Genomic DNA, 12,011 nt, shown 5'->3' on the forward strand with positions numbered 1-12,011 from the left:
TTTCTAGATTTAATTTTTTTATATTTTAGGGTACAATACATTGTATTATCTATATTTTACTTAACATGTAGCAACCCTTCATCAAACACACTAATGTTTCTACAATGAAATGTATCAGTAGTCACACTAAATGGAATAAATACTTTTTTTTTTTTTTTTGAGACAGAGTCTCACTCTGTCACCCAGGCTGGAGTATCAGTGGCAAGATCTCGGCAACCTCCGCCTCCCAGGTTCAAGTGATTCTCGTGCCTCAGCCTCCCAAGTAGGTGAGACCACAAGCATGTGCCACCACACCCAGCTAATTTTTGTATTTTTAGGAGAAATGGGATTTCACCATGTTGGCCAGGCTGGTCTCAAACTCCTGGCCTCAAGTGATCCTCCTGCCTTGGCCTCCCAAAGTGCTGGGATTACAGGCATGAGCCACTGCACCTGGCCCATAAAGGATAATCTTAAATAGATTCATGTCAGTTCAGATTTTGCCACTAAATGAATTAAGAAATTTTTTTGTATTTTGGAATTACAGATAAGGGATTGTGAAGCTGTATCTGTAGAGCCATAAATATTATTTATTAAATAATAGAATAATCATTAAGGGAAATATACAGCAATAATGATATTAAATGAAAAACTTTTCTGAAAACCTAATGAGTACCCAGAAAACCTAATAAGTTTGTTTTTCACTTAAGAAAAAACAAAAATGTATATATAGTTATCATACAGGATGTTACTTGGCTTACACTTGGGTGACTTTTTTGTGACATAAATTGTCCACAATGCCTGCCTGGAACATCTCCCTAAATGTTCCCGTGACTGACTATTTCAGATCTCTATTCAAATGTTACTTCTTCAGACGGGCTTCCTTGATCACTCTATTTAAAATACTGGTGAGCGGCATGCATGGACACTTTCACATACAATCACACAGAAACTCTCTTTCCCCTTTCCTATTTTCTTCTTCTTTTTAGCACTTATCACTATCTAGCATTATATTATACATTTGTTTATTGTCTTACATAGACTGGAAACTCTATGACAGCAGATATTTCATTTTGTTCAAGCATCTGGAACGTCTGGTAAACAGACATTTGATAAATATTGTTCAAAACATGACCCAAGAAAATAAGGCTGACTGAAAAACAACAAAGAATTCCAAGAACTAGTCCTGACATAGCAGGCCATACCTACTTTCCAGAAGTTCAAGGCCAGAAAAAAAAGAGCCATCTAAACACCAACTGTAATATGTTTATGTAAGGTGTCTATTTTTATAGTGATATAAAAAAACTCTTCATCATAAACATACTTAAGTAAATATTTATTTCTGATCTAGGAAATATAAGCTAATCATTACATTTACTTTATCTTAAATTTTATTTTTTATTGATACAAAATACTTGTACATATTTTGGGGATACATGTAATAATTTAATACATTCATATAATTTGTAAAGATCAAATCAGTATAATTGAGATATCTATCATCTTAAATTTTTGTCTTATGTTATTTCAATTATTCTCTTTTAGCTATTTTGAAACATACAATAGGTTATTATAAACTATAGTCACCCTACTGATTTATCACTATCAAACTGTATATTTGTATCCATCAGTCAACCTCTCTTCATCCCTCCTCTTCTCTCCCTTTCTCAACCTCTGGTAACCACCATCTACTCTCTGTCTTCATGAGGTCAGTGCTGGGATTACTTGCATGAGCCACTGCGCCCAACCAGGATTTCATTCTTTCTTATGGCTGAATAATATTCCACTGCATATCAATCACATTTTCTTTAACCATTCATCCACTGATGGGCACTTAGGTTGATTCCATATTTTGGCTATTTCAACAGGACTTCAATAAACATGAGAATGCAGCTATCTCTTTGATATGTTGATTTCCTTTCTTTTGAATATATACCCACTAGTGTAATTGCTGGATCACATGGTAGTTCTACTTTGTTTTCGGAGGCACTTCCATACAGTTTTCCATAGTGGCTGTACTAATTTACATTCTCACCGACAGTGTACAAGGGTTCCCCATTCTCCACATCCTTCCACCAGTATTCACTATTCCCTATCTTTTTTATAAAAGCCATTTTAACTGGGATGAGACGGTATCTCACTGTGCTTACATTTACATTTAATAATTAATTTTGAGTATTTAAGTAGACAAGAAAAAGTATGCTCAAAAGATAAAAATGATTACTATAACACAAAATATTAAAGAAATAACTGACTTTATATTTTTCACTTGGAGTATTGTCTTGATTCTTCCCCTGACACATTTTAATCACCACAGAAAGAAATCCCACTGATCTTCATCTAATTGCAAAGTGCTACTGCATTAGGTTATAAAAATGGCCTGGATTAGCTGCAGAAGGCACTGGTGTCTGGTTGTATGTATGTACAGCAACACATTGCATTTAAAAGTAAGCAAGCAAAGGAGTTTTAGAGCTACAACAAAATATGCAACGAAGTTCAATAGTGCTATCCAGTTCAGATAGATCCACTCTTTGGAAAAGCCCAGTTTTCTTCTCCATCTCGAAGTTCATCCACATGTTAGTTCTGACATCTGAATTACATTTAAAAACAAGGAAAGAAAATAAAGGTGCAAATAAGAATTTACGTCACACTCTTTGCAAAAGTATCAAGAATAACTACCATTTTCAAATTGTCATACTTGTAGCCTACAAATTTACATTTTGCTGATTATAGTAAATGTAAGACAACAGTATCATTTCAACATCTGTTACTTTTACTTTGGTATTTTATTCTTGCTATTACTCTTAAATGATAAAGAAAAATATGTTTCAATAGTATTTAATCAATGACTTTCAAACTGTTATCCCAGATTCTATAAGGATTTTCTGTGAGAATTACTTGAAAAAAATAATGGAAATTGAGATTGTATACACTTTCTACTGGAAGAGGAACCCTTGGAATAAAACAAATTAGCATGCACATCTGGCTCAGGTGCTGTTAACCAATGATTCCAGAATGGGAAGAGATGGGTCAAAAAGATGAAGCCAGACAACTGATACTAAAAAAGATCAGAGACTCATAGTTACATAAAATTTGACAAATGAGATCAAGTTTAAATAATTACTGGTCCCTTTGCTCTCAAGTTATTGTTTGGTGAGTTTCATCTGGATAAACACATTTTGGTGGTGGTGTAGTTAGGAGGATGAGGAATGATTTTCCCCAGCTTTATACCCTCAACAGAGAGGGTTCTGCTTACCTGCTTATGAAAACCAATTCGATATCATGTTAGCATTTAAGGAGTAAACTAAAGGATTCACTTTAATAACTCCAGTATCAACAAAGAAAAAGCTGTCATTGCTTAAACCAAAAATTCAAGATTGCTACTATAGTATGTTTCAGTGCACACATCAAGTCTACAAGTCTCACACTTCTGACCCTTGTCTTCAAGTCCCTAAACTGGAATAAAACCAGATAAATGCCTGAGGAACCACTTCACACCCTAAACACGTGCAAACTTTGTTCAACAGAACATTTTACTGCCAAAATGGAGTTGGCAGAAGTTTGGAGCAAAGGCCCCCAGGCTGCATGATTTGTTGGCACCAGAGAGCTTAAAAATCTTAACATAATACTGCAGAGTTTGAGTACTACCAATTTGCTTGAGACTCCTCCTCCAAGTTTGACTTGAGATAGATGGAAGCCGCCATGAAGAAAGAGAAAACACTTCATCCTCTATCCAGAAATACTTTTATTTCTCACTCCTGATCGTCATACCTCTATATTCCTTGGTGGTTGTATTTACACGGTAAATCAAATGGAGTCTATTTTGAAATGCATATGAATTCAATTGTATTGTGTTGCTTGGATAAACGGACACAGGGAGAACTACTATAAATACATAAAATTAATCACGACAAAGTTTTACTTAGAAAACGCGTGATCCAAATAACCCCCATATATCACAATTTCTTACCCTAAAAATGTGGGAGAAATTAAGATATAGAATTACCTGTAAATTGCTACCATTTTACATTTGGTTCAGCTTGTCTTCTCACTTCTGTAAGTCTGAATGATGGTAGTTTATCTTGTATGTGAACAATTTAGGAAAGCCAGGAACGAAGCCAAGTAGAGTTCTCTTCAACAAGGGTCAACAATAAAGTCTTACTTGGAAATCTTCATAAGCTTGATGCTGTTAATTAGGAAAAACTACATCGGAATTTTAAAATTACAGTTGAGTACAGGCAACTATATAACTAGCAACTTCAAACCTGTAAATGCTTGATAAATATGCAGTACTGAGAAAGGATGGTTTGCTTTGGAAGGTTATCTTGTCGTATGTTTCAACAAAAGACAAGGTTTAAAGAGATGCTACTTGCTCCTCATACACCTAAAAAACTTTTTTCTTGAAACTTTCTAATGTTTTCCCTCCGTAGCTCCATGTATTTTATTAATGTGTCTGATAGCCTTTCTGTTTTTCCTCCTCTAGAACCTCCAAGTTTTCTCATTCTCACCTATGATTTTATATCATAAAATCACCAGTTTCTAATCTCCACAATACGGTTGGAAACATTTAGGACAGAATATCCTTTAGGATATTAAGTTGCAGAAGACTGTACTTCGAAGGATATTTATATAGTAGTGCTGCCACCTAAAGATGAGGTTAATATAAAGAAGCAATTCAAAGGAAATGACCCATCACCCTTAAGCCAGTCTCATTTTCTCACCTCCAGCTAGGAATTAATAAGCGTGTTGTTGTTATTGTCGTTGTCGTTAACATGGAAGTTGAACTGTTTCACAATAACTTATTTCTGAGCTCTAACTCTCTGTGGCAGATAATTTCAGACTCAAACCTTTTCTAGTCCTCCGCGATTCTTCTCAGCCATCAGGCACTGCCTACAATACATAAGAGGCAGCAAAAGATACTTGGAAAAAAACAATTGAGAGATTTCCGGTTTAGTGAATAAAGCAGGCAATAATAGACCTTAGAGTTTTCCCTCTATCAGTGATAGACTCCTCACAACGCTGAACAACTGACTTACATTTTGATAACTCAATTTTCATCTGTAAAATGGGAGTAATTATACCTTAGTCCTACTTGCCTCGCAGGCTCAACTAGATATGCTTCTGGAAAAGGTTCTCTAACAAGTGAGTGTAAAAGTCTACCATTGCCTAATAAAGAGGGATTTTGTGGTATATTTGCAAAGTAACTTCAAAACAAAATAGTTAAATAGGTTGAAGCAATGATTAAGTTTTCCTAAATCACAGTTTGACTTCTCGGAGGTCTATTTAAATAATGATAAAGATGATAAATGCAGTTTTTATTTTGCTGCAGTTATTAGCTGATCCATGTTCCATCTACGTATTCAGTGTTGCAGGATGGAGACGTGACAGCATAGAAAGCGAGCAAAAGCGTTACCGTGCACCAAAAATCTTGTCAAACTTGATACGATTTCAAGAAGACTGTCTTAAAGGACATTTTATAATTTCACATTTAGCCCTTGCATAGCACTTTATGAAAATTAACTTTTACTCTTTCCCCCTCGGCCCAAGGAAGTCGCATTCCCTCAAAAGGGCCCGGCTTCAATATATTACACTGCGTGGCAGGCTGGGCAGCAACCCCACGCTTCCTGTCAAGGATTCCTGGGGCCAGAGCCTGAAAAGTGCTCTAGCCCCTCTTCTCTATGCTAATTCTGTCCTTCCGACCCCTCTTGGCGGGTGTCTGAGGGCCAAGGTGAGACTTTCCCGGGAGATGAAAGGCCTATTGCCTCCTCAGAGACCCGGGCGGAGTTGGGGCGGAGGTGCCGCGTGATGGGGTGGTAGCGGCAGTCGCAACGACGCACAGGGCCCTAAGTTGGAGCTGGCGCAGGCCCTTCAGGGTTCTATCCCCTCCAGAGCCTGGCTTCGGCCTTCAGAAGCCCAATGAGTAATAGGTCCTTCTGGGGCGCTGCGGGCGGTGGGTGGAGGAAGTGTGGGCGGAGAGGCCACAGACATCCCCCTCCTCAGACGCGCCCCAAGGCCTGGGCCGCGGAATGTTGACGCGCCAGGAGCCGAGAGGGCGCGCTCACGCGCGAGAGGGGGGCGGAAAGAACGCGCTCGGCGGCCGCCGCGGCGGCAGCTAAAACGGAGAGACGCGAGAGCGAAGGGCGCGAGCCACGGAGTTGGGAGGAGGGGTGGGGAACGCGGAGCGCGCGCTGACGTCGCCTGGAGTCACGCACGGAGCGCCGGGTTACGCGCCGACGTCTGGCTGCCACGACTTGCCGTCTGCGGCGGCGGCGGCGGCGAGCGGATCCCGCAGGGGAAGGAGGAGGAGGAGGGAGAGCCAAGGGGGCTGTGAGTGAGCGGGAGAAGCAGGGTGTGAGCCGGACTTGCCCGCGGGAGGGAGAGCGAGCGAGAGCCGAGCCAGCCATCCGAGCCGCCTCCTCCTCCTCCCCTCGGCGTCCCGCCCCCGCCCGCCAGCCCGCCCTCCTTCCTCCTCAGCCCGCAGAGCCTAAGTGAGGCGCAGCTCGGCTAGCGCCGCTGTCCAGGACAGGTGTGCGCGCGCGCGCCCTCCTCCCCTCCCCCCTTCCTCGCGCCTGCCTCGCGCGCGCCCTCCCTCCCGCCAGCCTGCGCCCTCCCTCACCTGCGGCAGGACAGCGCCCGCCCGCCCGGGTAAGCCCCTCGCGACCTTCCCTGCTGCCACTGCCACAGCTCCAGGTGACGCTCGCCCCGTCCCCTCTACTTGCCCTCTCAGCCCAGGAATAATTATAGTACCATTGCAGACATCCCCGCACCCTCCCTCTTGGAGACCCAGGCGGTGCAGCAACGTTCTCTCCCACCCCCCGCAGCGAGAAACGAATGAACCCCCTCCTACTTTCAAAAGAGAACAAAATAACACGCCCCTTAAGAAAAGAGGCGATCCTACCTCCGCAGGCGCTGGAGACCACCAGTGATGCGTTTGCTTAGCAATCCCTGAGCCCCATTTCCCCTAGCCGCCTTCGCCCTGGGGCCTGGGACTGTGCGCTAGACGTGGCTGACACTCCCTGCACGGCAACCCTGGAAGCTGGGAGAGAGAGGAAGGAGAGTTCTATAACCCAGGCTTCACTGCCAACCCCTCCTCTGTTCGGTTCCCCCCACCCCACCACCACTAAATGCATACACCCGCCCAGGATGCGTTGTAAAAACAAAACAAAACCAGAAAAAAAAAAAAAAAAAACCTTTGGTGCTGACATCGCAGATGAAGCCGGGCCCAAAGATGGGTGGCCCGAACAAGGCATTTTTACTGCCCCACAGCGCTGGGTCAGCTCCACAGCTCCTCTGCCTTTGTCCGAGGGCAAAAGGAACGGATGTGAAGCTGAGGGGTCTTCTCTGTGAGCGGCGGTGGGCCCCGGAGGCGGGCTGTGATGTTTGTAGGGGAAGGCACCCAACCAATATATCTGCCATAAACCTGAACTTGGGTTGGAGAGGCCCAAGAGACTGGCTGGGGTAACTGGTTCGTAGCTGTCTACCCCGGAATAAATGCCACCTTCTTTTCCGCGGTGTCTGCGGGACCCTCTGTTGAGGGTTCTAATTCGTTTTGGTCTGGGCTCCTTACATTTCTGTCCGGCCAGGCGCTTTTGGACAGCTTTTCGCAGCGGTGTCTAAGCTTGTGTTCGGTGTCCTTGGAAGGGAGGTCCCAGAGCTTTACAATAGGCTGGATTTGGTTTGACATCTTTTGGTGGACTGTCAAAGGGGAAAGGAAATTTTTGGATTACTTCAAGATCCCCCACCGCCCCCGCCCAACTGACGTTTGCGAATTGCGGCTTTGGAAATTGGAGTGTTGACTAGAGTGTGGAGAGTTGCTGATTTCATTGCGTTGAGTACTAGTAAAACCATTTAAGTATCAGCCGGAAGGGAGACAGCTATTGACATTTACATCGGTTCTGTTTGGACCTTTGGGGTACATAAAATGTCGGGTTCTCTGAATCTTTTATCGAATTTAGAATGTCTGCTACATTTATTTAACTCTTCTGCAAATGCTTAAAATGAAAACATTTTGGAAATGCGAGGATTTTTATCAAGTGGATTGTTCTCTTCATATTTTAAATGTTTACTTCATATCTTTAATCCTAAACATTAAAATAGCATTGAAGAGGCATGATTTTCAAGATTAAGTGAGCTATGGAAAAGGAATACGCTTTTAAAGAACGATCTGGGAAATGCTGTTACTATTAGTCATTGTTGTTGTTAAATGTTAAGATTTATTTGAGAGTTTCTCAATTTTTTTGGTAGATAGTCATGAGAAGAAATGGCTAATTCCTCCACTTTGAACATTTACAGTACAACATCCCAGTTAGTTTTAATGATTTGGGTATTGAAGATAGTTGTCTGGTTTAAGACTGGTATTTAATCTAAGTATCACTTGAAAACACAAGCTCTAATGTTCTTTATTTTGGAAATTTGTGATTTTGTAAAATATTAATCAACATATTGTTTCTATTAGGAACTCTATAATCAGAAGGGTTTACTACCCAGAGGTAGACAACCTCTTTCCAAGTCTATTTTATAAATGTGTGTTGATTTTTACTTTATAAAACCAAAGCTGAATTAGATTATTTCAGAATCACCTGTAGTCAGGCTGAAGAAAATTAAAGCTTTTTTCTTTTTTGTTCTGCCTAATGTGTATTTCTTTGCGCACAATTTTTTGTTGGTAAGAGTTTGTTAAATACATAGAGACAGTGGGATTAAAAATAAAGCAGTCTCTATTCTCTTTAAAATGTGTCTGTTGTATTAATAATAAAAGGGCTCAAGAAATCTAGAGACATTATGTCTTTGTAAGCATATTGTGAGGAGAAAGGAAATGTTTACTTTTTGATAAGTTTTTCATTAACATGGATTTTTGCTGCATATTAATTTGCTGTATATTATATTTCGTTTTCCCTTTGTCTTTCCTACATTCTAATGAAATTATACATTTAGTTTTACAACTGTTTGTTTTACAGTAACAAATTCAAACAGCTGGATACTAGAACAGACTTCATTCACCAAGTTAGTATATTGTTTAGATTATTAACAAATGGTTAGAAGTCTTAAAATCCACTTATTTTCTAATGACTTTTCATTGTTACAATGCAAATATAACTGTGAAGTTTTATTTAAAGTTTAAACTTTTTGTTTTAAGACTTCTGGAAGTTTATATTCATTTCTCCCAGATTGCCTTTTAAGGCTATTGTACACTATAGCCCAAAGAAAGCTGCCTTTCACCTCCTTAGTCTGAGAAAAAGCCCACACTTAAAGGCTTATTCTGAAATTAACTCTCGTTTCAGTAGTGAAAATATGCTAAAAATCCTATTTATCATTGAATTATTTTGGAAAGGCATTGTTAATCTTGTTTGCTTTTTAGATACACGTATAAAGTAGGAGAGAAGCTGGCAAATAAGGGCAAAAGTTTTATACATATATAATGAATAGCATAAAACAAGTACATATTTATGTGGAGAGATCTAGGTCCCATTCATTTGCTGATTTGAGCTTAAAATTCCCAGTTTAAGTGTACAAATGATATTCAACTTGTGTTCTGTCTGGAAACTTCATCAGTTGCCTCTGCGCTGGGTAACTAAGACGTCAGTTCTTGGTGGCAGTCACTTTTTCAGAAAAACAGGGCACTTCCAAACTCAAATCATTTCGGAATCCTTGTATATAGACGTCTAGGACGGAGGGCAAGAAAATTTACACTGGAAGTCGGGATAGGAAGGCGGGAAGTTGGGATATGAAGGCGGGAAGTTGGGATAGGAAGGCGGGGCAGTTTCGAGTCTTAGTCTTCTGTCCTGGGGGCAGCAGTCAGCACGGAAGAAAGGCAGGGACTGGCAGGGGTGGGTGGGGCCCTCATCATATTCTCATTGGCCTTGTTGCTGCCTTGAGTTTTCATGAGGGAGCAGGGGCTTGGTTTGACGCAAGGTAAACTCTTGAGGAAGAGCAGCAGCCCTTCTAGATCGGATTATACCAGATTTTAGCCTCAGTTTACAAGTGAAGCGTAATGTCCCACTCCATTCTCAGTGGAGAGCCTGCTACTGAGCCTTTTTGTCCCTGGAGGGGCTGAGGTCTATCCAGAGTCCTGATTGCTACTGTTCGAGCCTGGAGGAGTTACTGCTTCTTCACACGTGTATTTCTGTGCAGTTCAAAGTGCTTCAAAAGTTTCTGTGTCCCCTTCCCAATAGACTTTGGGATAGGGGACGGAGTGCAGAAAAAATCAACACAGAAAGAGTACTACAGGGTACTAGAGGTTGCCCCCCAAATAAGGGGAAGTTCTTTATGGGGCCCAAAGCCTGGGTTTTTATTTCTTGGTGTGGGGCCTTCCCTTCAGAGAGCCATTTCAGGGACCACTGGACATAGGTGGGTGGTTCTGAGACGGGTGCACAGGACAGCGCCTGTTTGCTCCTTGGTGGCCAGGTGCTTCTTCTTTTCAGTAGGAAGTCGCAAACTTCAGCCCAGGGCTGAAGTAGCTAATGCTGAGTAGAATGGGGCTCTTTCTAAGAGAAAAAGGAAGCTGTGAATACCTAGCAGGCAAGTTTGTTCAGGAGGTGAAGGGATATGGTAAGGGGGGCTTTGAGGGTTCAGGAATCAACAAGGCTTATTCCCTAGCCTGCTCTTGGTTTCTTGATCGTTAGTCCACTCTTTTCTAGGAAGCTGGGCAACCATATTCCCAGTTGTCCCTCGGGCTAAGAGTGAGGGAGGCAAGTCTCCTTACTTTTGGGGGAAGAGGGGGATGCTCAATGGGAATAAACCCACAAATGGAATAGGTACATTTTTCTCAGGATAGAGGCAACACTCTGTGCTTGAGAAAGCCAAGGGCAGAGCTGTGTGATCTGTATCTCTCAGCTGCCTGTAGAAGGTGATGGGGGAGAGTGTGGGAGCATTGGCAGGGGGTCCCCTGGAGATAGGCCTTAGCTTTCCCCAAAGTGCCAGGGCTGCAGACTGCAGTGAGAGAGTACAAGCACTCAATACCTATCTGGAAATAAGCCCTAGGTTATACGTCAGGTCTAGCAAGAGAGAAATCAGGTATCTCTGAGGTCCTCTACTCCTGAGCCCCTTTCTAACACCAGAGAAGATCCCTTTTAGCTATCACCATCCAAAGACTCACTGGTTAATTAATGGTCAGCAACCTAGCGGTCTGCATAAAAACCAGCGACCATTTAATGTTTTACTTTTGGGAGTGGGATCTCTCCTTGACACAAGTTTCTAGGAGGAAGAGTAAAAGGGGCAAGCGAACCTGCTTTAATGAATCCCGTAAGGAACTGCGTTTCCCAGGAAATTCCTGACATTTTTAGCTCATGAATTTCCGAAAGCCTGCTTGGTTTTCTCCATTCTGGGTCCTTCCAGAAAGGAAGAAGAGTGGGCTAGGGTCTGAATGCTCACAGGGCCTGGTTCATCGGCAGAGCTGGCCAGCAACCCAGGCTGCGCTCAGCCCTGAGCAGGGTGTCCCCCTTCCCCAAATCTCAGAAGGAGGAGGAGGAGGGGGAGGCGGGAGGGCAGGCAGTCAGTCGTGGTCCCAAGGGGGACTGGCTGCAGGTTTTTGGGTGCGTGTGGAGTTTCTTTTTGATTGTTGCATGTGGGGAAGGGCAGAGTCGACGGGAACAGTCACTGCGGGCACCCTAGCCCTGGTGCGTCTACTGTCCTCTGCTCGGCTCCCCCCATCGGTGAGTGCGCCCGCCCGCCCGACTGTGCGGGGCTGCGGTTGGGGGGAGGGGGGAGCGGGATCATCTGAGGCCAGAGCCACTGCCGTGTGCGCGGGGAGGGGGAGCGGCGGGAGCGAGAGGGGAGGGACAGGCTAGGTGTCTGCTGCTCCACGCCACTGCTGCCGGCGCCCCGACCTCATCCCCAGCAGCCCCCTCTGCCGCTAAGGGTTACCACCGCACCACCTCTCTTCCTTGCCTGCCTCAGCGGCCAGGGCTCTGCGGTAGGAGACAACCCAGCCGGGTGGCGGGTGGGCCTGTCTAGGTTTGGGTTTGGGTCTGGCTGAGGCCCGCATGAGAGGGGGTGGCCGTGACTCGGTGTCCCCTCTCTGCAAGGGGCTCTGCTGCGCT

General features: G+C 43.5%; 1 protein-coding gene and 1 long non-coding RNA gene across 6 annotated transcripts in view; one reads left to right on the forward strand and one right to left on the reverse strand.

Annotated features, from left to right (window-relative positions):
- Positions 1 to 1,297: 1,297 nt before the first annotated feature.
- LOC103890731 (uncharacterized) lies at positions 1,298 to 7,671 on the reverse strand. 2 transcript variants are annotated; one of them, XR_008525761.2, is made up of 5 exons: positions 7,544 to 7,671; positions 6,875 to 7,012; positions 4,698 to 4,866; positions 3,983 to 4,162; positions 1,298 to 2,566 (listed from the first exon to the last, which is right to left on the reverse strand). It is a non-coding gene; the product is annotated as an uncharacterized LOC103890731 (long non-coding RNA). The 2 variants fall into 2 exon arrangements; XR_010140039.1 differs by lacking the exon at positions 7,544 to 7,671 and having other exon boundaries at positions 6,875 to 7,104.
- Positions 6,013 to 12,011, forward strand: part of PURA (purine rich element binding protein A) — a 66,298-nt gene continuing 60,299 nt past the window's right edge. For 2 of the 4 annotated variants that reach the window (XR_010140036.1, XR_010140035.1), the window contains exon 1: positions 6,013 to 6,621. Coding sequence is in view for 1 of the 4 variants with exons in the window: in XM_002815955.6 (XP_002816001.4) it covers positions 11,259 to 11,624 (366 nt within the window). In the remaining 3 variants the exon portion in view is untranslated. Of the gene's footprint in view, positions 6,622 to 7,720; positions 11,625 to 12,011 lie in introns of those variants that run through there. The other 2 variants (XM_054556635.2, XM_002815955.6) reach the window with 2 other exon arrangements.

Source organism: Pongo abelii, chromosome 4 (genome assembly GCF_028885655.2).
Source record: "Pongo abelii isolate AG06213 chromosome 4, NHGRI_mPonAbe1-v2.0_pri, whole genome shotgun sequence".
Classification (NCBI taxonomy): domain Eukaryota; kingdom Metazoa; phylum Chordata; class Mammalia; order Primates; family Hominidae; genus Pongo; species Pongo abelii.